Consider the following 26,706-nt stretch of genomic DNA (forward strand, 5'->3'; position numbering starts at 1 on the left):
AACAGCTGGAGTTGCTAATATAGAATCACCAAATTATTTAGGTTGGAAAAAATCTCTTGCGATCATCAAGCCCAACCTATGACCCATCACCACCCTGTCAACCAGAGCATGGCACCGAGTGCCACGTCCAGTCTTTCCTTAAACACCTCCAGGGACAGTGACTCCACCACCTCCCTGGGCAGCCCATTCCAATGTTTAGTCACCCCTTTGTGAAGAAAATCCTCCTGATGTCCAAAAATTCCTCCTAATGTCCAATTCCGTATAGTGAATTGTACCACTGCAAAGAATTAATTAATTAAGTTTGAATTAATCTGTGCCATAGCAGTCTGTTATATATAGGGAATACTTGTGCATTGAAACGTATTTAATTCTAGGTAATACTCATGCTTTTTCTAGGACTGAAATTAACTCCCAAATTGTTAATTCTGTAAGGGATTGTAATGTGGTAGGTATTTATTACCCCCATTGTCATTTATGCCAAACAAATTTAAAAACACCACAGTGCAGTATCAGGAAAATGCATTTATGTGTTCCCCCAAATAATCATCAGAGTTGGTAGGACAGGCACCTTGGGTAGGTATTGGTCACTGTGGCTTTAATGGGAAAATACTGGGGGTTTTTTACCTCTATATTTTGCATGTCAAGAACATAGCTGATACTCAGTTGTCCAGATTCATCAGTTTGTCCCATATTTGTGCACAGCCCTGAGTAGTTTCCCCTGTGTTCCAGGTGTTTTGTGCCGCGTGCTGTAGCCTGAAGTGCAAGCTGCTGTACATGGACCGAAAGGAAGCCAGAGTGTGTGTGATCTGCCACTCAGTGCTGATGAATGGTGAGTGGAAAGGGAATCTGAGACATGGCACTTCACTGGCTTTGTGTGGAGCTGCAGTGAGGGTATTTAAGAAAAACAAAATACTTTATTTGTGTGGGTAAGTATTCTAAAACAGTAGAGGTGCTTGAGAGGCTGATGTGGAATCCCTGTGAAGAACAGAAAAACTGGTAAGGTTGCAGTGAGTTTGAAAGCTTTCATTTGGGAGTGCTCTACCAGGATAGAAAAATCTGTGACTTTTGGGGTTTTTTTTGATGTTAACTTAGAAGTGTTCTCTGGATGCTTTGTTGCCTGAGTAGATAACCTGCTACACATTTATATGGAATGCCAAAGGGAAGAGTAATGCAATTGTGCCTGTTCTAGATTTTGCACTACAGGAGATTGGGAAAGTAGTATTTATCCACAAATTTATCTAGCTTCTCTTTCTTCTTAACTCCTTGGGGCTGCATTAGGAGGTCTTGTCTAAATACAGGTCCCTATATGTGGACAGCTGAACTTAGATTGTTACTGTAGCACGTTACTAGGGTCTGTCAAACCTGGAACAGTGCTGTGGCTAAAAGCCTGGTGAGAACATGGGATACAGGAGAGAGGTCACAGGTAGTTCTGAAGTTGCCATGTAGAACTGACAGGAAGTTCTATCACCTCTGCTTGGTGTAAGGAAAGACTCTGCTTGATTTTGACCAGTGGGCTGTGGAGTGTATTTTGTGTGTCGTCCTCTATTGTATTAACAGAGCTGTGGTATAAATATGGGCAAACACAGAGCACTGTCTTGAGGCCTCTGAAAATTTCCAGAACTTCCCACACTGGCAGTTCCCTCTGGGTGATCATCTGTCCAGCTGACTTAAGCCCATGACACTGAGACAGCTGTTGCTGGAAGCCACAACGTTCAGTTTTTATGTCTTGAATTGAGAAGACAGAGAAATTGGATTAGGTTGAGAGGGGACCCATGTGAGTGCTTAAATCATGAGATAATTTGTCTCATCATGAGAAATTCCAGGCCTTTTGGTTTATTAGTGGGAAGGTGAATGGGTGGCTTGCTCCCGGGGTATAAATATATATCTGGATCACTGAAACTCGATGCCAGAAGTTAATGCAGTGGTAGAGAAAGGTCTGACAGGTGCATTCTAACATGTAAAAGGTAGAAGGAGAAGTCAGACAAATTCAGCCTCTAAATGCAAACTTTTAATTGTTAGGATAACTGTTCAGTAATTATCAGGATAGTTTATCATGGTATCTCCATTGCTGCAATTGTTTAGCTAAACTTTGGAGACTTTTAGCAAAGATTCTAAGCAAGAATTAATTAGGGAAATTGTGGTTTGTGTCAGCATTCACACGAAGTAATTTTGGCAGTATCTTTACATATTACTGCATAGTGGATTATTTGGGCTGTTTTCAGAAAGATCCCTTACTTTGCTGAACATCTAAACTAAAACACTAAACTTAAGCTCATAGCTTTATTTTTTCTCCAAAGAAGTTGAGTAATGGTTCAGGTTAGGTTGAAAATAACTGAGTGCTTAGTCTCAAGATGAGAATCAAAAATTAGTAGACAGTATCTGTTATTAAACAAGAATAATTTTTTCAAAAAAATGTCAAAAAGATGAAATGTTTCAAAAATATTAAACGTTAATTGGCATGCAGTGATAGGTTTTAATTATTAATAATTCTTTACTCTAGGCCAAATGTATAAGGTGACAGGAAATTGTAGGTTGTAGTATCTAGAAATTTAAAACGAGTCCCAGGAATGATGCTGAAGGGGTTCTAAAGTGTTACATTTTGGGATGGAGAAATGAACACATTTCAAGGTGTACAGGAACAAGGAATTACAAATACACTTAGCAAAAGACAGCTGGCTTGTGGTTGTGAGTAGGATTAATATTCTCTGGGGGAAGGGAAGAAGCTGAAAATACTTCAGTTGAAACCAAAGTGTTGTTTTAAAAAGACATAATAAAACTGATCATATTATAATGATTTCCTTTTGAAAGCCTCTCTGTGCTGCTGCCAGGACAGATGCACACTAATGGCAGCAAACAGTGACATCAGTGCTTGGTTCATTCCAGGGCCAGTCCTGTGCTTGTCCTGGCTCCCTCTGTTCCTGTTCCTGCTGCAGTGCTTCATGGTGATGCTTTGGGTTCACCTGCAGCCTGATTGTATCCCACCCCTCCTGGTCCTTCCAGTTTTTGTCAGTGCAGGGTTTGGGGCTTTTGTTCCTCTCAGTGCAGCAGGTTAAGCATTAATCTTTGCACAGCCTTGGAATTGGGGGTAGGAACTGTAAAAGCAGCTATTTTATTTGATTGCTTGGTACCTGGTTTGTGTTTGACTGGGGTGTGGGGGAGGGTTGGGTGTTTGCTGGCGTGTTTCCATGGCTAGGCTATGTGTTCCATTGGTTTCCAATGCTATTTTTAGTGTATTTGCATTTGGTAGATATGCTGACTTGGCACTTTGCTCCATTTAAAGAAGGCTTTAAGAATGCTCTTGTACTGTGCTATGACTTTTCTAATAAAGGAGTCCTGGACGTGTAACTTTGTACATTTTTAATACTTTCTTCTCTCAGGACTTTTCCTATAACTGATACAGAATTGCTGTTTAAAAAGTGCTTCAGTTCAAGTAATTTTCTCAACTGGAATGTCAATACCTTTTTCATTGGCAGGCATTTCACTCTTGGTTTTGCAGGTTGATGAAGGGAAGCAGGAGGATTTATGTTCTATTGAGTTCTGTTTGGGTTTTTTTTTTGGTCTTGTTATTTCCACCTTGGTTTTCTAAAATTTGCAGCTGAAGGAACCCAAGGATGTACATGCTCTGAGAGCTTAGGTGCCATGATATTTATGCCTGACTCAAAGAATGCATTTATTTGTAGCATACTAATATGGTTGTGAGTGCAAGCATACATATGAATTTTCTGGTATCTTGCTCCAAGCCTTCCTGAGAGGTGAAAAAGAAGCAGTACTGTGGAGATAGTCTAGTTTACTCACTGGAGGAGATTTTTGCATAATAGTTTTGCTGACAAAGAAGATTTATGTGTTATTGCTTGGCCAATTGAATTAAGGCTCAAGTCATGCCTTCCAAATTAATAGCATAAGGGGTTTTTTACAGATAAGAATAAAAGTTGTTGATCTGTACTCAACTGCCCTGGATACAAAGAAATGCAAGGTGCTTTTTATCATAAATGAAACATAAGTCTGTTCAAGTGTTCTGTAGGTTATGAAACATTTGTAGTAGGAATGTCTATCTGTCCATGCAGTGTGATGCATTTATATACATACATTTATGTATTGACTGTTTTTCAATTAAATCTTTGAAGAAGAAACAAAATGAAGCACGAGGAACTAAGCATCACTCAAGTCAAAGTGTATTGTTAAAATTTTCAGAAAGTACTTCTCTGTGGACTGATATTTTTATTGCACAGGGCCAGTGCAGTTTCTCCTTGTGCTATGGATTTTCTTACTTAATTGCAGCCTCCTGGGCTGTTCCATGAAGGGAATGGTCTGGGAAGGTGGCAGGGTCCACAGCTGACCACAGCCGAGAACTTAACACACTGTTTTGTGCTGTTAGATACTTTCCTCTGTGCTCATGGCTCTTGTTCTTTGTTTGCTTTAGCTCAAGCCTGGGAGAACATGATGAGTGCCTCAAGCCAGAGCCCTAACCCTAACAATCCCGCTGAATACTGTTCTACTATCCCTCCTTTGCAGCAGGCTCAGGCCTCGGGCGCCCTGAGCTCTCCGCCTCCCACTGTCATGGTACCTGTGGGAGTTCTAAAGCATCCTGGAGCAGAAGGTAAGAGCATTTCCTTTTTCTTTCAGTTTACCTGTAGTAAGAATTTGGAAAGGATATCTGCACTTCATCCATTTCAAATAATGGCTAATGCCAGTTGTGCTATTCCTGCCCTCAGCAGGGATATCGGGTTTTTCAGGACATGTAAACTGTTCTCAGTGGTTGTGTCTGTACAGGATGCTGCCATAGGGAATGCAGTAGGTGATGATGTCTTAGGTTCCTTCCAATGCGCATTTTTATTTTTTCCATTTTGCTGTTTTATACTCAGATTTTCCAATTTTCTAGCCAGTGTTGCTGTGAGATCTCAAATGCTGGTTTTTTATGTTCTCTCCAGTGGCTCAGCCTAGAGAACAAAGGCGTGTTTGGTTTGCTGATGGGATACTACCCAATGGAGAAGTTGCTGATGCAGCAAAGCTGACAGTGGCTGGGACAACTTCCACAGGAACCTTAGCAGTGTCTCATGATCCATCAAAGCCCATGGCCAACAACACTTTATCAGCAGAAGTAAGGGAGTGTTTGGTGCTCAAAATCCCGTGTTTGCCTCGGTTGTGAGTGGTGTGTGAGTTGCTGTAGTGACTGCAGTAAGACTGATGTAGGAAATCTGCTCAGGCTTGTCTTAGTATGTTGCATAGCAAGTGTTGTCCTTATTTGAATGTTTGCAGAGTGCTGAAACAACCGTATTTTTTAAAATGAAATGAGGATTTTTGGAGCAGATCACTAAGAATGTTTGTTGTCTGCGTGGCTTCCAACTGTTTGGCTGTACAGCTGGTGTGTGAAGGATATTTGTGTAACACATGCTTTACAAAAGGTGAGTCATGGTCAGTAAGGAGTTTGAAACAATAAGATTGCCATAGTGTGGATCAGAAGAATACTCTGTCTGTCACAAAACTCTGTATGCAGGAAAGTGCAGACAAAATCTAACAGTGAAGTCCACCATACCCCATGTAAGTGGAATTGAGACTCTGCAAAAAGTTCTAATGGGCATAGGCACATTAGGATTTTGTGAAGAAATGGGTATCTGTGGTGTTAGGGAAGGGAGATGCAGGCTTTAAGCAGACTTTCTAGCAATAGTTCACATATAGGAGTCATCACATGATCATCTATTGTTACAGAGCCAAATTACTTGGTGCTTCTGTTTCTCCAGCAGACACAGACTCCTTCAGCTACATCTATAATAATTTAGCCAGCCAGCTCCTACATTTTTATCATTATTACTGTTTTAATGTTGTCCTTCCTTGTTGTTTGCTTCTTGTAGACTGATAATGCCTCTGTATTCTCGGGAAATATAACTCAGGTCGGCAGTCCTGTTGGCAGTGCAATGAATCTGATTCCTGAAGATGGTCTTCCTCCAATTCTGATCTCCACTGGAGTAAAAGGAGGTGAGGGTATAACTTGGCAGCCAGCTTTTATGCTTACCAGATGCAATAACCTAATGGCTACTGTGTTTATTTTAAAAATAAGATGCTGGCAGCATGCTGAGTATTTGAAGGAATTCTCAGTAAGTACTTGTGGGTAAATATTGGGCCACTCCTTTGCACAATTGGTTCCTATTTGCATCCAGGAAGGGCCCCACCTTGCCATGAAATTCCTGTAACAAGTAAAACATGAAGCAAAAAATTAACTGCAGTCCAGAAACATGTGCTAATTTCTTCACTAATCGGACTGTGGGGAGTGTTTCACACAGAGATAGATTTTAATTAGCCTTATGAATATTCATGCTTCCCTTCTCTGAAATTCTGTTGGAACATAGGCTCTGTCTGAGGCATCCCCAAGCACTGTATTCAACAACACTATTGCACATTTTGGCCCACAGTGCAGCTTTTAGTCATTGTGATGTCTTCCTGTAGAGGATTCAAATGGAAGAGGCTCCAGAAAATTAAAAACTAATTTTTAAAAGATTAGAAAATGTGTATTTGTTTATGGGATATTATTTTCCACAGTCTGATTCATGACATCCTTTAATACATTCCTGGAATGAACTTATTTTCTCTTCTTTTGTTGTTTTATTGCTATTAGATATTTTGCCGACACAGTGCATTTCTCATGTTAAGCTGGAAGTAACCTTTTATTTCTGGATAGTGTCGAAACCAATATGTGAGCAGCATTTAATTTTAAAACAGATCTGTTCCATCCAGTGTTAGCTGTTCATGGTAGTCCAGGACCGATGCCCTTCTGCCTTACTGTGATTTAAGTAACAATTCTTAACTTTGTCATTTGGGATGACATTGTGACATTGTTGACATTGTGACACATTTCTCAATTTGATTTCAATTTTCTCCTCTAGTTGATACTGAAAAATAGTTGATTTGTGAAATGAGCCGCACCTTTTTAAAGGATGTACAGAGGCTATCTTACAAATTCCATTGAAGTTTGAAAATACCAGCCTAGGAAATGATCCATCAAACCAGCAATAGTTAAAGAAGTGTTTGTCTAAAAGGTCAAAACAGTAAAAAGAATTAGAACTGGGTTATCTGATTCTAAAGTAGAGTCTGCACCAGTAATTCATGGATTTCATTGTGTTTGTTTCTTTTGTAGACTATGCTGTGGAAGAGAGACCTTCTCAGATCTCTGTCATGCAGCAGCTGGAGGATGGTGGCCCTGACCCCCTAGTATTTGTTTTAAATGCTAATTTGCTGTCCATGGTAAAAATAGTAAATTGTAAGTGTTTATTGTTAAATAAGTCTTGGTCTATGAGAGGGGAAATGTTATCTAGATTATTAGTAGGAACAGCAGCATTATCCTTTGGTAGGATAGTATCTGAAAATATGTACAGGTTGAAAACTTTGTACTGAGCCATATTAAGTTAAATGGCAAAAGGCTCTGTTCTGGTCATTTAGGTATCAGTACAGATAATTTTGTGTGGAAAATATAAACTGGACTGATAGAGCCTCCAGTCTCAGGTTTGGAGATTAGTGTCTCCTGTAGAGCTTGATAAGGCAGGGTATTTTATCACCCATTTTCCTTTGGTTGCTTCATTTATTCGCCTGTCATCCCATTCTGGAAAAAGCAGATGGGATCCCATAATAATGCAGAGGTTCCATTCCACCGTGCACCTCTTCTGTCCCTTTCTGTCCTGTGCCTGTGTGTACCTGTGCTGAGGGAGGAGTGGGGAGGCAGACAGATGGCTTCTCATGCCAGTTCCTCAGCTGATCTCTGCTGGGTAGAAACATGGTGGAGAAATTGGGAAGGACAGTTTTGTATTAATAAATTGTTTGTTAACCTTTCAGCATCTCTTAGATTGCAGTACAATGTTTTACATATGTATAAAAAGGTAATATATTAGAGACACAGATTTTATTTCAATAACTTAGTATTCTCAAGAAATGAAGCTTAGAGCATGTGTCATTACTAACATTCCTGTGAAGCAGAACAACAGAGTGAGGTCTCATGGAGACACCTGACATCCAGCTCTCCATATTAAGAGAGTTACCACTGCTGGAAACTGTTTTAGCTGTCAGGATCATGGTACGCACAGGCAACAGCCTGGCCTGTTCCCAGGCTCCTTCATTCACATTTAAATCCTGTCCTTTCATTTGAATAGAGAAACTGCTAAAAGTCTGCTCTGTGGTGTTAATCCCAAGATCTGACTGGGAACTGTAATGCTCTGGCTCTTCCTTAGCTGTAAACTGGGAGTTGTTGAGCTGCTCTTGTTTTGGATGTGCTTGCTCTCACGGTAACAGATGTAGGACGTAATTTGTCTGGGTGACAGATAACACAACAATACATGCTGTAAAACTGATTCTTGCAAGAGCTGTCTTCCTGCAGTGAAATTTAGGCATCCTTTTTGCAATTCTCCTCTGCTGATGCATGTTTCCATCTGTGCAGATGTGAACAGGAAGTGCTGGTGTTTCACCACGAAAGGCATGCACGCGGTGGGGCAGTCGGAGATTGTCATTCTCCTGCAGTGTTTGCCTGATGAGAAATGTTTGCCTAAGGATATCTTTAACCATTTTGTGCAACTTTACCGGGATGCCTTAGCAGGTAGGAATGCTCTCTGTTAAAAATGCTCTGAGTAGATGACCATATGGGGTTAGATACGTTTTTGTCACAGCAAATGGCTCTTTTTTATAAAAGAATATAAAAAGTGAATAAGGATCAAAGCTGATAGGGGGATGAGTTGTTGATTGTTAGTATCCAGTGTTCTAGTTGCCTCACCAAATAAAATGCTGGTAACCTGGGGAGCTGCTCCAAAGATCTTCCAGCTAGAAAGAAAATTTTGAGAATTCTTGAGGATAGTATGTTCAATATCCCTAGACCAGGTAGTTCAGAAGTTTGATTCTCATAGTACCTGTGCCTATTCCCACATTATGGAGATCCTATTTATATTTTAAAATAATATAGGTATATGTGTGCCCAGAATGAACTGTAGAGCATTTCAGAAATTATCTCTGAAATTTGAATTTTTGTATCTCGATTGCAAGATTTTTATATAAACCATTGCACATTTTACATATGCTAAGTAAATAGGCTTCCACTTCTGGTATTATTGTTGGACCTTAGAATGCAAGTATTTGGTTCTATTGATCAGAAAATAAAGCGTGTTTTCCAGAGGTGAAATTGGATCACGTTAAGGTTATATGCTGAAAGTACATTTACAAGAGGATCTGCTTATCATTCGTAATGCCTTTGGAGTGACTGAATCCAGTACTCTAACAACATAATGAAAGATATTTGTTTCCTAAAATATCTTTATAAAACAAAGGTCAGCTTGTCCAGAGAGGTTGCTAGGTTCTGAATGTATTATTATCACGTGTCATAATGGATCTTATGTGCATGGCAAACAACTGCCTTTCTAAACCTCAATTCATTTGCAATTCTTTGTCTTATAATGATGTTATTCAGGGGGAGATAGATACGAAAAATGGTAAGCATGTGTATATAAATGTGTATATATGTATATTGCAGATATAAATCCAGCCTGGTGTGTATATTGCTATGAAGTTCTGTATAATTACACTACAGAAATACATAATTTATAACTCCTACATAATGTATTTGGAATTTTTTTTTTAGTACTGTAGTGGTAGTAATTTGATATCCTATAATTCCACTGGTGCAAAGAGCTGCTTACTATTGTACAATTCTTAATCAGAAACCAAATGTCAGTGTTAAAGAACTCCACTGTGTGTTTTCTTTTGTTAGGATCTGCTGTGTGTTGTGTTTCAGACATGAAGGATGAGTAGACAGACACCTTCAGTTACTGGATAATGCCTGCAGGTTTTGTAGACAGAGCACCTTGATAAACTCCCAGAGCACTATGGAATGCTCTCTCCATATCCATCGTTTTTTCCTTTCCAAGGCACACGTTGTTTGAGAGGCAGAAGGATCTGTTAGCATATTTGTACCTCTGGCTGCTTTAAACGTTCTTCAGGCAGAGAGGAGGTGATGCTGTAGGGGTTTCAGTTTGGTGTCTGTAATCCCTTGGAAGTGGTGAGCAGTTTTCCTGCTCTTGTAGGTGGAGCTGTGCTTTCCAAGCTGTTCATTTCAGAGGTACTGCACCTCTCCTGGCAATGAGATGATGGACATTTAGAGCAAACAAGAATTCCCAGCAGAATTTAGAGACTATTTAAAAGCCTGTCTCACCATTTCATTTTTCATTATACAATACACTGTCTTAAATTTATTCTTTATCAGGAACTGAAATAAATTCTGAGGATGTTTTTTATTTATTTCCTTTAGTATACATTTTCATCAAAACAGTAATAAAATAAAAAGGCACATACGGTACTTTTTATTGGAATGGAAACAAGAATTACTTTTAGCAATGTTGATTTTGCTTTGAAGTGATTTTAGGTTTCTTGGATTTGTTTTCATCTGAAAAACACAGCATCCCCTTTTGTTTGTTTGATTAAAGCCCAATCTATAGCAAATTATTTCTTCATGAGTCACATGAATTTAGGAGTCTGAATTCTGTGCTCAAGCCTAGAAGCACAAACTTTAATGTGCACATGCCTCTTCCCAGATGTTTCTACTTTCCTGAAGAGATAACTTGTTCTGGAGGCTGAGTCCTGCCCTCTGTGCTGGGTGTCATTTACAGGGTGGCTCTGTCAGGGTGGCTGCCAGAGAGATTTTGAAGGAAAAATGTCATTTTTCACTCTAGGCTGTATGCATGCGAGTTATAAAAAAATAAAGTTGTCAGTTAAGGCAAGTATTCGTTGCTGCTCACTTTTCGTCCCTTTATTTTTCCTCTGGTCCCTCTGTCATCAAGCTCCCTGCTGTGTTGCTTTTCTTGTTTTGAAATTGGAAGCTAATGATTTCTGTTGTGGTTGTAGTAGTTGTACTGCTGTAGTAGTAATCCCATGATTATCCCTGTCTGTTGGCTATAAGCCTGGCAGTGAATGGGAAAATGAGAACTTCTGTCTGTGTGAATGAGTACTTTGAGGCAGTTGGATGTGTTAATGTAGTGCTGCCAGAGATGCCCATGTGCATCAGCTCTGTGGTGGAAGACAATAAATGCTACTGTTACTTTTGTAGTGGAAATGTAAATCTGGCAACTGCCTGAAATGGCTTTGTGGACACCCAGTTTTTTGGAGATATTCCTTGTGAGGGTGGATCTATCCCAGACACAGTTGGTGTATTTTTTACCCAGTCTGGTTTTAATTAAATATGGTAGTAGTTAACAGTAGATCTGTAAAGAAGCCTATGTAGATATTCTGAACAGAGAACAGCTTCACTGAGTAATACACCTCTACAACTGGTCTGTGGAAAGGTGGAGACAAAATCAAACTTCATATGAGGTGTGTGAGTGATGTTTGGTAGACTGCCACAGAGTAGCCTGAGAAAGTTTTGGATGCTGGCAGCTGCTGCTCTCGCTGATAATAAGCAAAGCATTATGGCCCTTGGCAATAGGAATAAGTTCTTTCCAAATTACTCTCTGATGTCTTTCAATAAAGAGATGGTGACCATGGCCAGAACTTTGAATGTGGAGTTCATATGGTTTTTCTCAGTGTTGGCATCTGCTACAGATGTGTTGTGCCAGCAAGGTACATTCGTGGTCTTGACTCTTCTGTGGCTCTTTGTGGCTCTTGGAGTGACTGGGTTTGTGTTCCTTTTCCAAAGAAAATGTGCTCATTTGCTCTTGAAGAAAATCCATCTGGCAGGATTTTTCACAGGTAAATATTCCTTTGCATCTCTTGCTGCAGGATTGGGGTGCTGGGGTTTTCGGGATGCCAGCAGTGTTTGGTACATGGCAGTTCTTGGCTGTTATGGACAGCAGAGGAATGAGGGTGGATGGATGCAGCTGACTTCCCCAAGCCACATAAAAATGCTTTCCCTGAGCCAATACCTTTTTTTTGACCTGGCTTTAAGCAAAAGATAGGAAATATACATTAAGAATTTAACCTCACTGCTTTTTGGTAAAAGTACCTTCATGTGGCTTCACCACATATTGAGAGCAATAAACAAATGCAGGAATCTTTTTTTTTCCCCTTTACCTTTCCTGGTATAGACTGTTTTGAGTCCAGAAGGGATTGCCAAACTGCTATACAAAGCACATTGTTCACTGCAGAAAGATATCTGATACAAGTGAAGAATTCAAAACACCATGGATCATGACATCAATGGATAAAAGCATCTTTTTTGTCTAGAGAGCTTTGTAGAGATGCTTAAGATTTAAAGTCAAGGATAACCCAGTATAACTGAGAAGAGAATAAGTACTGACCTCCTGCAGAACTGCTTTAGATGCATCATGCACACTTAAAGCACTTCCTAAATAATGTCAATTGTCTGATGTCAGGTGCTGGAACTTAATACATGGAAAGGCACCTTTCTGTTCACTCTGAGATTGCCTCATTAGAAAGGAAGCTGTGATATGTTTTAAATTAAATTACATGCTTTTGCAAAGGATAGTTATTTTTGAAGGTTTTTCTGACGCCTACACTTTCTCTACAAGCCTCTGAAACAGTTCTGTGCTTAAAATGTGTAATGGTGCAGTGGGTTGGGTTTGACGATGTCAGGCTGGTAATAGCAACTTCTCAGTGGGGCCTTGGCTTGGGACCACCTTCAGAGACAGGGCAGGAAAGGCTGACAACCCCTGCTCAGTGCAGAAATGTTTGTGGGACAAGCCCAAAGAGGCTTTTTGACTTGGTTGTGCTGACTGAAAAGGGCACTAAAGAAGTGTGTAGGAAAACACTTGCTTCTTCCCATGCTGTCCACATCCAGGCTCTTACACTGTTATAAATAACGAATTCCAGCACAACTACCTAATCCCAATAATTTGTCCTCTTAAAGTAGTGGCAGCCTCTTGGAGCTTGCACTGTGTGAGCTGCTTGTGTCAGAAGGAGTAATTTATAATGCTGTGGCTTATGGAAGGAAAGGGCTGAACAGCTGAGTTGCAGATTCCACTCTAAGGGTTTTTTCCATGTTTCTGTTGGCTGAAAAATTCTTATTAAGGCATCCCAGGCGTGTGAGCCTTGAAGCTCCATCTCCTGAAACGGAAAAAATAAGTAGTCATCCCCTTCTGCTGCAGCACTTGGCACCAGTCTCAAGAGGAAATGTCTGATTGCTTTGTCATTCCAGTGGGCAGTGCCACATGTCTCAGATCCTTATGGGATTGTACAGCTGCACTTTGGCTAGCCTCTTGCACACAGAAAATACACAGAAAAGGGGGCAGAATTCAGTGCAGTTTGGCAATTCATACACGTCATACACTTGAAGGGTAAAAAGGATTATTATGGTCATGTTGTTGGAACTGAGAACCTCACCAAGTAATTTTATTATCAGGCCTGTAGCTCTATTTGGGTAAGAACAGATGGGAAGGGAAAAGGAAGTATAAATGAAGAAGAGGCGATTAGTGAGGGTAGGTGGGAACTGCAAAAGCAAACAAGTGCCAGCAGCTATTTTAGATAAGTGAAAATCTTTCTCATGAACACCAGTGGATACACTGGTTTGCACTCACTAGCAGGATGCCCAAGTTGGTGCATTGGTGTAGTCACTGAGCAGGCAATAGTGTCACAGCACAGCTGACAGACATGTATTTGCACATGGGCGGGAGCAGGGATTCTCGGCAGCTGACATTTGATGTGGCTCTGTTATTCATGGTAGTTTGACCAGTAGCTACTTTTCATCAAGTATGCTTAGCTGAGAAGTTGTAGCCACTCTAAGAGTTCTGGAGTTTGATCTGGGTGATCATGTCAGCTTTGTTTATATGTGTAAAATTACAGGTTGGCTTCGCAGGACAGTGGCAAGTTTTGAATGAGCCCCACCCTGCTATGGATTGCCTGTCCTGCCAAAGCTGTCACTTTCTAACAGGGAACTTGAGAATTTACTTTGTGCAGCACTGTGTGGGTACAGAAAAAAAAATCCACTAAGGGGCCCTCAAATTTGAGAAACAAGGGAACCCCTGAGCTTATTTGTTAGTTGGAGTATAAAAGGAGCCTTTTGCTTACAGACCTGCCAGTCACTGTATCTAAAGCTGGAGGACCCAAGGTCATGTGATGGACGATACTCAGTGGTGATTGTGCCAGCGTGGTCTGGAGGGGTGCAAAGTAGCATGGCCACATCTCAAGGGGGAGGGCTGGAATAGCTGTGTTATTCTCATAACTTGTATTACTGAGGATGTCCAAGTATCACTTCTGCAACTCATATTTTTACTTACTTAAAACCTGGCACTGGTCTGTGTGTGTCGCGTGTGTGTAAATGGAAGAAACCCTCCAGGTAGTGCCCAGTGGATGTGCAGATGGAGACATGCACATCACTACCTTCAGTTCAGATACAAACATTCTGTTATGAGGTGGTGGAGAAAGAGCAGAAACTGCTACTTAGCAGTCTCTGTCTGCAGGTGGGAAAGCCTGGGCTTGCTCCAGAAGCCCAGGAGGGTCTGCATGAGTACCTCAATCCCATGCAATTCCTCATGAGTGGTGTGATCAAGCACACCACACTCTCCGAAACTGTCTTTTTGTTTGAGAGCAAATCAGCACTATTAATATTCACATCTTCCTATGGAGAATTGTGATCAGCTGTTCTGTACATTATTTGCATGTTGTTGTTGTCATTTGATAAAAGGAATCACACCATGGTTCTTTGCTTCGATGTTAAATGCTGTGTTGGATGCTATAATAACCTAATCAACATTCAGATTCATTCAGCCATTTGAGTGTAAACATTTTTGGAAATTAGAAGCATCAAAGAGTAAAAATGTGAATAAAAATTAGTGATGTTTCTCCCCTGTGTCTCTCTCAGTTGCATTTTACATTAAGTGTACTAATGAAATAAACAGTCTTTTGTGTAATTCTTGATATGACCCATATCTTCAATACATATCTGAGTAGGCACCCCAGTGGTTTGCCTAAAAGGAAGGACAACCAGTGGACATTAATTGTTTGACCAGGTGCACGTCTCTCCTTAAATTGCAGCTGAATCTAAGAGTTTAGTTCAATCAGCAGCAGTTTCTGCACTGGAAGTGCCTTGAATATCTGCAAGGCACTGAAAACAGGCTTTGTGTGGTTGTTTCTGTAGTGCCAGGAGGAGGCTTCAGGTACCACCTTAGCAGCAATTCTGGCCCGAGCTCTCCTGTGGTGTCCTGTAAGGGTGGTGAGGCCCTGGCACAGGTTGCCTGCCCAGAGAAGCTGTGGCTGCCCCATCCCTGGAAGTGTTCACGGCTGGGTTGAAGCAATTTTGCACAGGAGGTAACCTGAGCCCCTGTGTGCAGCAAATCATTGTTTCAGATGTGGTTAATACACATTAATGCTTCAGGGAGCAAAGTGAATTTAATGCAGTTTTTTTTTTTTCCCTTCTGAAAAAGTCCTGACAGTCTTGATACACCTCTCAATCTAGTGAAGTAATGAACTGTGTTTTTTTTTTCCTATAGGTAACATTGTTGGCAACCTGGGACACTCCTTTTTCAGCCAGAGCTTCCTTGGAAGCAAAGAACACGGAGGGTTCTTGTACGTTGCAGCTACGTATCAGTCCCTGCAAGACCTGGTGCTCCCAACCCCACCGTATTTGTTTGGTATCCTCATCCAGAAGTGGGAGACTCCCTGGGCTAAAGTGTTCCCCATCAGGCTGATGCTGAGACTCGGAGCTGAATACAGGCGTGAGTAGCAGGCACTGTTGGAGTAACTTCTGCAGGGGATGGGTGGATTCTGCTTTAGAGAATCCCAGCCATGGATTGTTACCTGTCAGAGCCTCCCAGGCTCAAACAGGCAAGGAAAAGCTGTGTGTCAAGAGCCACAGTGCAGCACTGATGTGACCTACAGCCTTCTTACAACTCTGCTGGGTCTAGGGAGATTTTTGTGGAGAAAAGTCTAGTTCTGAGCAGCTGTTTGTATCCCTTTAGTGACCTGAGAGTTCCGTGCAGAATAAGTTTGATTAGCTGGTGTAGTAAGCACATGGGAGAGCCTTTGAGATGTTAAGCTCTTTCCATGCTGAAATGAAAGGGCATCTGCTTTTAGCTTCATTTTCCAGAGAGTAACAATATGTGGGCAGGGGCAACAAACTTGGCAGTTTGTTGCAAAAATTCTGTTGCAACTAATAATAAATAGGCTGGAGAGAATGTTTAATGTAACAAAAACTTAGCAGTTAGCATGAAATTAGCATAAAGTTAAGATAAAATAACTTTCAAAAGACATTTACCATTGCTGGAGCAAAGGTATTATTGGCAGTTTGTCCATCATGACGGGCCAAAAATTGTATGTCTTACACATCTGCAGTTTTAATTGGCAGATCTCATTAATCTAAATTACTGTGAAAATGGTCTGTTGATAATTTTTTCCAGAATTTTTCAGAACATTTTAACAAAATAAGTTTTATAATATGCTGTACAGAGATTTGTCTCTAACTTTTAAAGTTTTGAGAACATTGGAAGTTTTCCACAAAATATGTATGTTGCTGGAGGAGAAAAATAAAATCCTCATAATTTACCTTCTGAGGATGAGGGCTGAAGGCTAAACCTGTCCAAAGAAACATTCGTGTTAAAGGTGTGTAGGTTTTTGTGTGTATCTGTGGGCATTTTTTAAGTAGTGCATTTATTCCCATGAATATGTAGAAAAACAAACAAAACCACTCATATTTTGGATGTGACATCTGTTTTTGAGCAAAGAAAGAAGTGTTTTGATAGTGACAAACAAAAGTACCTGCTCTGATATATTGAGAAGCCGGGCTTTGCATCATTCCTACATCTGTGGTTTGGATTTAGACATACTCCCTTGAGCTGTGCCAGTTGTGACTGCAGGGCACTGCCTCAAGTTTTTCCCTGGAAGGTGCTGCTTTTGTGTCTTGGGTTTCCTTCCATCCTTTTTGCTGGTGGAATGTCAGAATCCAGCCAGTGCTGCTGGCTGTGCAGATCAGATGCAGGAGGCGCTGGGGGTTGCTGGGTGTGCAGAAAACATCTGCTGAGCATCCACAGATCAGCCCAACAGCTCAGGCTCAGGGAATTTGGTGCATCTGGGATGTAGCTGAGCTGCTGCTTGAAACCAGGGTGGCAGGCACAGGAAATTCAGCCCTTGTTGGTGCTTCAGGGCACTGTGCACGGGTTGGTTGCCGTGTGGTGTGTGGTGCTTTCAGGTATCAAATCAGTGTGCAGAGGCTGGAGCTGATTTCCATCAGGAAATCCTCATGTTATTCACACGATGCTGAGCACTTTGCAGCTCCTTCTGACCACCCTGGGAGCTGGGAGTGTGGCATTTGGGGAAATCAGGCTGAGTGTTTGCCTGAGGATAGTTTAGGAATCTCCTTCAAACATGTGTTTGGGAAACCTTGGCATTATGTACCAGTGCATGAGTCATGTTCCAGGCATTGTGATGGCTTCTGCTGCAACGTAATGTAATGCAGCCAGATCCATGCCCTGCACTCGGAATTGCATCACAGATGTTTTAGAGGTATGGATAAGTCAGCCAAGGAATGCAGATATTTTACATCACTGCCATACCATAAATGTCCTTTAAATTGTTTTTGACATACCCCTATAGAGTTTGCCACACTCTTATGAAGTAATGAAAACAGGAAATAAAATAATCTGGATTATCACTTGAATGTCATGTGTCAGCCACAGAACTGAAAGACTGATGATGCTGTAGTGGAGAGCAGCAGGATGGTTGTACAAAAATAGAAGCCATTTCCAAGAAGTAGCCTGAAAAAAGCATTTAGAAAGGTCATCTTTGCCATCAGGGCCCAGGTCACTCAGTTCAGTCCTGCAGTGTGGCACCTGTAAGCCTTCCCCATAATTATTCTTGTTTCTAGCATGGTGGGCAAGCAGCCCTGACACACATCCAAGGTGCATTATAATGTTAAACCCTTCTGCCCTTTTGCTTTTTAAATTCCACTCTTCCCAGTCTCTTCTTTTGCTGCTGCTTGCCACATTAAACTGAGAAAATGGTATTTAGGGCTGGTTTTACAGAGTCTGAGTACGTAGATTTCCATCTGACCTGTTCTGTTCTGTTTTATTCTAGTTTACCCATGCCCACTTTTTAGTGTCAGATTCCGTAAGCCTTTGTTTGGAGAGACTGGACACACGATCATGAACCTCCTTGCAGTAAGTCTGTGGTGGAATTTGTACATTCCACTGGTGTGAGTGGATCCATGTGGGGAGATGGGGGTTCCAGGTGCATGTAGTAGCTGGAAGGTTTAGGAGATGCAAGAGGAAGTAGTGGGCATTTGGGTGAATTTACCTGCTTTTACTGAGAGTAGGTGTTAGCTTTCAACAACACAGTGAATTGTAACAAGGTACCCAAATCAACATCCCAAACCTGGCTGCTGGAGGATGTTTGGATCTTGAAATAAGTGCATTATTTGCTTAGATTGCTTCTTCAGAAGCGCTGGGTCACCACAGTGTGCAGTCACAGCTCTCTGATTACACAGCGCTCTGACTGAAGAGATGTTATTATCTCTTCCTACTTAGCAAATATTTTGAATATAGGAAATTCTCTTTGATGCATAACTTAATCTCACTGCTAGAAAAACTAGTAACTCCATCTAGTAATGTAACAGAACACAGAGCAAATTTTCTTACATACAGTGATGATATTCAAGGCTGGAGAACATTAATTTTGATGTAAGAAAATGTGTGAAATGACTAACAGTAACAATGATGTTTTTTCATTTGTGTACTGCAATTACATGGGTTACACACTGTGGTGTCTCTGTCCCTCCCTGCCTTCCAGTCACTGTTAACAATCATTTGAATGGGCTAAGTAGTAGTCACCAGGATAGTTATGAAACCTACAATGTTAATGATGATCATCGTCCCTAACTTAAAATCTTGTTTTAATTACCAGGACTTCAGAAACTACCAGTACACACTGCCTGTGGTCCAAGGTTTAGTGGTTGATATGGAAGTCAGAAAAACCAGCATCAAAATACCTAGCAACAGATATAATGAGGTAATATTTATAATACATACATTTGTGTGCAGTTGCTTTGTGATTGGAGTACCTGGGATCTAAAGGAATTTTTATTTTATTCATTGCCACTAGGGAAAAATGCCTCAAAAGCAAATAGTAACTGCATGATGCACACAGCTTTTGGAAGTGAATGAGCCTGGCTGCACAGGAAGAATGCAGTTGCATTTAGTATTAATGAAACTCTTAAACTCTTTTTCTTTAGGTTTTTGAACTGTTTACATAAAGTGTCATATGTTTGATTTGAGCAAGTTGACAAACTTTACACTCAAGGTAAACTAGGAAGAAAAAATGCACTAGCTTTTCTCATCTATTGTGTGTTCCCACTCAAAGCATTTCATAGTATTTGTTGGATTGCTGATTATTTTATGTGAAAGTTTCCTCAACATCGAAATTTTATACTTAATTTCTGGTGTGAGAAAATCAGTCAGCATCTGTAGGAGTTAGTGCTGCTAACTAGAGAAAGCTGGGGGAGGAGGTATTTGAACAGTAATAAAAGGGAACAGTGGAGAAGGGGATTGATTTTGTGTTCTGTCTGAAGAGAAAGGCGGTACCTTGCTAGTTTGAAACCTGTCAGAGTTGGGGTGACAGCAAACCTCCTGAGCAGAATTGTTTTTGTAAAAGTTCTTGTAAGGCCAGAGCAGAACGCAGCTTTATCTCAAGAGGGAATTTCCCTGCAAGAAGCATTTGAGTAAAATAAGTGAGAAAAAAGAAATTCATTGAAAAAAGTGTTCTTTCATGAGGTTTGAAAAAGATGAAATTGATGAAGCCAGAAGATAAAGGGTCTGTTAAAAGGTGCTTTAATTTTTGATGCAGTTGTGCCAGAATGGAAGAGGTCAGTGAGGTTTGAATGAATGCAGTCTGGAATGGCACAGATGATGCAGTTCAGTGTCAGATGTGCCTGGTGTTTGCAAGGTGTCAGCTGCACTTGTGCCAGACATGAACTTAGCAGGACTGAGAGGGAATTCCTGTGTCAGGGACGTAGCAAAACCTCTGTATTGTGCTTGGGTTCCCTTCCCAGTGTGATGCAAGGATTCAACTTTTTAAATGGAGAAAGTGGTATTTATTTAATGTATTGCTTGTGATTCATTTGAAAAGTTGAATTAATAGAAATTTTTTGTGAGTTTACTTTGAATTAAGATTCACAGATTCACAGAATATTCTGAGCTGGAAGGGACCCACAAGGATCAATGAGTCCAACTCTTAAGTGAATGGCCCATATAGGGAGCAAACCCATGACCTTGGTGTTATCAGGACCCTGTTCTAACCACCTGAGCCAGTCTCAAGATGAATTACACCACAACACCTTTACTTTTTTTCTCTGTGCACAGCACCGTTTAATTAGAAAAGACTGTTACTCAAACTATGGAGAAAAACTCAAACTCATTTTAAATCTCATGCATGTTCTAAATGGGGAGAATTTGGCCTGTGATTAACAAATCACACATTAATATATAGTTTTCTATTACATATTTTTGTCTTCAAAATTATTTAAATTTTCTAAAGCTTAGAGGTCTCTAGTTGCCTGTTTAGTCCTTCAGCAAAGGTGACTGATTTCTTAATAATGTGCCTTTTAACCAAGCAGTTGCCACATCCAGTTGTTTCTTGTTGTGCTGAAGTCAACTGCTGGGCTCCACAGAGGTGCCTGTTCTGGAGCTAAAATCCAGTTTCTGGAGCACAATATGATCAACTGGATAATGAAAGACACTGTTGTCTGATGCAAAATCTTAATGAAGTTTCCTCCCCAAACATTACACCTGTGCACACTTGTCAATAGTGAGCATCAGTTAATGTTCCTGACACTGTAATTAAGGTTTTACGTCGGCCTGAGAGAGACAAATGTGTTGTGTGGAGCCTGCATGCTTAGCAGCTCCAGGAAGCAGAGGTGGGAGTGTGAGTGCTGTTAGGAGATGTCAAATAATTCCGCATTTTTCTGGGTTTTCACTGCGGGGGGATTTGTGTCATTTAATTTGACTTCTTTTATTTTAAGCAAACATGTCATTTTCGTGTTTGGAACAAATTCCTGAGTTGGGTGACTCCCTCAGTTTTCTTTTGGATCAAAAATCACCGAGTCTGAGCTTCCACAAAGAGGAATAGTGAAGAGAAGAAAAGAAACTATATAATCTACCAGAGTATTTTGTCAAGGCATGTAACTCAGTGTATGTTAGATGATAGTCAGCAGAACTGAAGGGCAGATGTGTCACAAACTTTTTTTGATGCTTTCTGGAGGCCTCCTTTGCAGAGAAAGAAAATTCTTTTGGATGTTTGTGATTCGGATCTTTTTAAAAAGTCTTAAATTGGGAACATTGATCCCAGTTTCAGCAGCTCATGCAGATGAAGCACAGAGGCACTAAAGTTTTGGTGTCTGGTTGTGGCAGAACAGGATGAAATGGGCCCAGTCTGAGCACTTACGTGGCTGTGGAGGGGCATTTATGAATTATGTCATAAAAAACTGTAGTTGCCTAAACAGGCCAAGTATTTCCTCCCAGGGTTTTTATAATGGTTTTTTTCCTGTGTATTTTTAAAACCAGGTAGAGATAACAGCTTTTGCAACTTCTGTAGCTCAGCTATCCCTTATACCATTTATTTTAATTGCACAAAAGATGGCACTTTAAAGCATCCAGGCAGTAAAAGACCTGAACCCTCTTCTCAAAAGCAGTTTATGGTTCTGAGTGCTAAAACCTGACCCGCAATATGAGAACTTGAGAAGCTTCTGATTAAACTGCTCCAAGAACCACCTATTTATGGAAGTGCTTGATGAACTGGGCAGAAATGCTAAACCTTTGTGTTTGCAGATGATGAAAGCCATGAACAAATCCAACGAGCATGTGCTGGCAGGGGGAGCATGTTTCAACGAGAAGGCAGACTCGCATCTGGTGTGTGTGCAGAACGATGATGGCAACTACCAGACACAGGCCATCAGCATCCACAACCAGCCCAGGAAAGGTGAGGGGAGCCCTGGCTCCACTGCTTGGCCCCTGTGCTGCTGCCCCAGTTTTGTGGGGCTTTGTGAATAGGCCACAGCTGGGTTTGGCTGGGTTTCACCCAGTTTTTTTTAGAGAAAATCAGTCTGACCACTGGTGTCCTTGAGTGGGCGGCTTTGTGCTGGAACTGGCTTAGGCAACACCTCTCCATTAATAATGAGAGCTGGCTTTGGCATTATTGGATGTGCAGGTGAGGTTGTGGTTGCCTGTGCTTGACCTACACTGTGTGAAAGAAAGACTAGATTCAGTAGAATAGAAAGTTAAATAGGAATAACCAACCACAGCAGCATTTTAATAATGCATCTTCAAGAAACTTCTCATGTTCACCTTAATTAGACCATCTAATTTCCAGGGTATATTTTTGTTACAGTAGGCTGAAAGGCTGCAGCAGCTGTGTGCTGAGAATTTAAATGTTGTGGGTTTGGGGACATTGCTGGCAAAATTTATACAATCTCCAAATGAGAACAAGACAGAGGCTGATGTGGATGTTTTGCAAGTATCACTGGTCACTCCAGCAAGTGGACTGGCATGGAATGTCACTCAGGACTGATGATCTTGTCTGATTTCTGTTAACTTCACCTATTGGATAAGAAGAGAGATTTCCAGCAGGAATTTCATGATGCTTAGTAGCCATTGAAGATAATTTCACTTTAGGTCAGGTGGCTTTGAGCTGTGGCCTTGCTGGTGGGTTGGTGTTACAGTGTGATCCACAAACAGCTCACTCACAATCTGCCAGCTGTGTGGAAGATTTAGAAGTTAATTGTGTACTTGGTTACCCAAAATTAGCAATTCTGAAACTCAGAGGTGTGTAGGGCATGGAGAGGTAGAGTGATAAAATACAAGCATTCATTAACTTAAGACAAAAACTGTTGTCCAGTTTAGAAAATAACTGGGTGATTTGGCTTTGCATATCCAAGCTTATGATGTACAATACAGGCACCAAAATTCCAAGCAGCATTTGTCCTGATTGAGGGTAATCATCTCTCTGGCTGATAGAGCTGTGGTACCTGATTCTTGGGTAAGGCATTACTTTAGACAAAAGCCTCACTAAATCTCTCCTGTTGTTGTTGCAGTGACTGGTGCCAGCTTCTTTGTGTTCAGTGGAGCTTTAAAATCCTCTTCAGGCTACCTTGCCAAATCCAGTATAGTAGAAGGTAAGAACTGAACTGCTTGCTGAAAACACACTTCTCTCTTTGCCCAGCTCAGCTCTGCAGCTAGCAGGGCCCTCTCTGCTCACATGGCTTGGGCCTTGGAGTCATGCTGCTGCTTCAGCTCTATCCTACTTCTTAGCAAAAGCCACCCTGTTCCCTTTAATGAGGAGGAATTTGTGCAGATGCTGCAAAACAGGGTCACAAGAAAGTGAGGGTAAGATACGAAATACTTGGCTTGGGAGCCTGTGATCAATTTACTGGTTTGGGTTGAATGAGGAAATCGTGAGCCTAAGAAATATGGAATGTATCCACCAACCACCAGAGGAAGCCCTGCTAAACTTCCTCTGCTACCAGATAGCTCTGCAGTGTGCAAGGGTATGAATGTGCATTGTTTATGTGCTTGTATGTGGGCAGATGAGAACATGACAGGTTGAGAGCACTGAGCTGGTACCTCTCGGATTTGGTTTGTTGTTGTATCACAGAAATAGCTGCTGATGGTGTACTCTGGGCTGGAAGCTGGTAGTGCCTGCTAGCTGAGCGGCACAACTGTGCAGTCAGGTGCCTGCAGCTGTGACAGTGCAGGCAGCAGTGGTGTAGGAGTGCTCCTGCCCTCGGTGGTGAGGGATGCCAGGTGCCCATATGAGCAGTCAGTTGGCAGAGCCCCACAGGCGAACAGGAGCTCCTTGTGCTGCACCAGCTCCAGGCTCGAAGCTCTGAGCGTACAGCCATGGGTGGGGTCCCCAGGCTGACAGGCAGCCCACTGCTACCAGAGCAAGCAGGTCATTGTGCCATTTCCTGTGCCTGAACTGGTGGTTAGGGTAAGACAGAGGCACAGGAGGACTCAGTCTCTACATGGGGAAGTGTTTCGGTCCTGTTATTTTTGCCACAACTGAGCTTGACTCAAAGTGGTGCTGAGTTAACGGCTGGACTGGATAACTTGGAGGCCTTTTCAACCTTAATTCTGTGAATCCAAATTCTGTATCTTTTGCCACTACTTCTGCACTGAGTTCTCAAATACTGTCACTGCTGGAGTACTGCTTCCAGAGCCAACAGAGGAGATGGCTGAATGGAGCAGGGTCATGCAGGGTTTCTGAGGGTGGCCTGGGGCAGGTGACAAGTTGTGAGGCAAACTCATGGCGACTTTGCCACAGCTGACTTCACCTGGGAGCTGCCTTTCCTCTTACTGTTGCGTTTTCTCTCATCAGCACTCAGCAGGTCTGCCTTTTAGCAATATGAGTGCTCAGAAATGGTCTGACAGAGCACTGCTACCCATGATACTTAAAATGAGCATTTAACTTCTGTTGCAAACAGAGGAAGGATGTTTATTGTTTTCTCTCTAGGCTCTGTTTGGTGTGGCTTATCTTGGCTTATGAGGATTTCTTGGTTCCCTAGATGGAGTGATGGTCCAGATAACTGCTGAGAACATGGACTCTTTGAGACAGGCCTTGAGAGAGATGAAAGACTTCACCATCACCTGTGGCAAAGTAGATGCTGAAGACCCTCAGGAACACGTTCATATTCAGTGGGTAGAAGATGATAAAAACTTTAATAAGGGGTAAGTAAAGGAGCAGTCATTTGATGTTGGTGCCTGTTAAAATTTTTAATTGATCTTGTAAGGCGTGTGAGTCTTCAAGTCAATAGGAATTAAAATTCTGTGCCTCTATTTTGAGTGGTAAGATGCGATTAATTGTAATGAAAATGGAATTGAGATACCAGAGCTTTGGGGCATCAATTTAGAAAACTGGCAATGCTATGGATTGTTTTTGCATTGCCAATATCCAGTTATTGGAAACCACTAATCTGTCTCCAACTGTCAGTGCTGAACCCTGCACACTGTGGTCACTTTAAGCACCAACAGAGCAGTTTGCACTAAGTAGAGCTAGAAACAAAATTGCTGAACGTCAACAGTACCTTTAGACACTTGATAGTTAAGCCAAAAGAAAGGTGGACTTGGCAGCTTAAGTATTTATGGCAGTAAAGTGCTGTTGTGATGGATTCCATATTTCAGGACTCAGCACGTAGAAAGAAGGATATTTCTGTAGTTTAAGGCTCTCCAGATCAATCTCAGGTTCTGCAATCAAGCCCTGGGCTGTGTAAGTTGTGTTTCAGGTATTGCTGGCCTACACTGAGTTTACAAATGAGCAAAAATCCAACCTGTATGAAACACCTTGTTACTCTGTCAGAACCTTACAGGATCTCAGCTCTGCTGCAAAGCTTTGTTGAAAACCTTCAGCAAGGTCCTTCCTGCCCCTGCTTTGTGCATGTGACCCCTTTCAGGAACTGGTCTCTGATTCCAAGGTCATTCTCTTCTGCAGAGGGCTCTGTCCAGCTCAGTTCTTGTGCTGAGTCAGAGCTCACCCTTCTCTCTCCCTTTTGCAGCGTTGTGAGCCCTATTGATGGCAAATCCATGGAATCTATAACCAGCGTGAAGATATTCCATGGCTCCGAGTACAAGGCCAACGGGAAGGTCATCCGGTGGACAGAGGTGGGTTTGTGAGCCTGGCACTGGGGCTGGGACTGCAGCCAGGGCTGCACTCAGCACAGGAAAGCAGCAAATGCTTCACCACGAGCCTGTGGTGCCTTCCTTACGGGCTGCTGGGTGGCATCCTGCAGGATAAAACATCCTCGCGCTGCAGCAGCCACTGCTGCTCGCACCAGGGTGTGCAGCATGGGGGGACCGCAGCAATGCTTGCTGTGTTACACACAGGAACAGTTGGTTTCATCTGCCTTTGGGTTAAAAGCTGCCTTTCCACATGGAGACAAATTTTCATATAAATTGTTTTCTAGAAATGTTATTTTGAGCTACTTTCTCTAAAATGTTGCATGTTAAAGTGCTGTGGCATAAATCACTCAGAAATTGCTTGCATGACTGATGTTGCCTGTGACTCTGCCAGCACACAAATGCTGATGTCAAAATATTTCTTTAAGTGTTTCACTTTGCCTGCTGAGGAGGAACCAAATTCCTTACTCTGCAGCTTGGCACCCGTGTGCCCTTTTTTCCCAGGTCAGCTGGGCTCAATAGAGACAAGCTCAGTGACAACTGTAGCAGAGATCTTCACGCTTGTATTAAAAATGTAATTTTTCTGAACTTAACATCTGTTTAAAATCAGGTCTTTATTAAACACATATGCAATACATAGTGAATTTCCATAGCAAGGCTTTTGACCAGATCCAAGAGGTTTCAGAGGACTATTTAAATTTAAATCTTTCTTCTGATGTTTTATTTTTTCCTCCCTAAAGTGACTTGTCTTCAGGGGCTTTTGCTGGGCTTTCCTGAAGAGTCAGTTCTTAAGTCTTCATTTGTAAAAGTTTAAATGACATCTCAGTAACCTGTATTTTCTAGAAAAGCCAAGTGTTATGTCTCGTGTTGACTCTTCCCTTCAGGTGTTTTTTCTGGAAAACGATGAGCAACACAATGGTCTGAGTGACCCAGCTGATCACAGCAGACTGACTGAAAATGTGGCAAAGGCTTTCTGTCTGGCTCTGTGTCCTCATCTGAAACTGCTGAAAGAAGATGGAATGACTAAGCTGGGTCTGCGTGTTACACTGGACTCAGATCAAGTAAGTCTTCAAGAGTTTGGGTTTAACTGGAGGGGGTTGTTCTCTTACTCATTCCCCAAAATGGGAATACAGCACTTTAACCA

General features: G+C 41.6%; 1 protein-coding gene across 2 annotated transcripts in view; it reads left to right on the top strand.

The window, feature by feature from the left end:
• ZFYVE9 (zinc finger FYVE-type containing 9) overlaps nucleotides 1–26,706 on the top strand; it is a 55,543-nt gene that overhangs the window by 28,129 nt on the left and 708 nt on the right. For both annotated transcript variants that reach the window (XM_082287239.1, XM_082287238.1), the window contains exons 5-18: nucleotides 730–829; nucleotides 4,421–4,597; nucleotides 4,929–5,098; nucleotides 5,850–5,973; nucleotides 7,130–7,252; nucleotides 8,420–8,575; nucleotides 15,402–15,626; nucleotides 17,980–18,062; nucleotides 18,805–18,909; nucleotides 21,723–21,873; nucleotides 22,985–23,065; nucleotides 24,455–24,617; nucleotides 25,442–25,547; nucleotides 26,447–26,623. In XM_082287239.1, the coding sequence (XP_082143365.1) occupies nucleotides 730–829; nucleotides 4,421–4,597; nucleotides 4,929–5,098; nucleotides 5,850–5,973; nucleotides 7,130–7,252; nucleotides 8,420–8,575; nucleotides 15,402–15,626; nucleotides 17,980–18,062; nucleotides 18,805–18,909; nucleotides 21,723–21,873; nucleotides 22,985–23,065; nucleotides 24,455–24,617; nucleotides 25,442–25,547; nucleotides 26,447–26,623 (1,941 nt within the window). The remainder of the gene's footprint in view (nucleotides 1–729; nucleotides 830–4,420; nucleotides 4,598–4,928; nucleotides 5,099–5,849; nucleotides 5,974–7,129; nucleotides 7,253–8,419; nucleotides 8,576–15,401; nucleotides 15,627–17,979; nucleotides 18,063–18,804; nucleotides 18,910–21,722; nucleotides 21,874–22,984; nucleotides 23,066–24,454; nucleotides 24,618–25,441; nucleotides 25,548–26,446; nucleotides 26,624–26,706) is intronic.

Source organism: Coloeus monedula, assembly GCF_965178545.1.
Source record: "Coloeus monedula genome assembly, chromosome: 9".
NCBI classification, from domain to species: domain Eukaryota; kingdom Metazoa; phylum Chordata; class Aves; order Passeriformes; family Corvidae; genus Coloeus; species Coloeus monedula.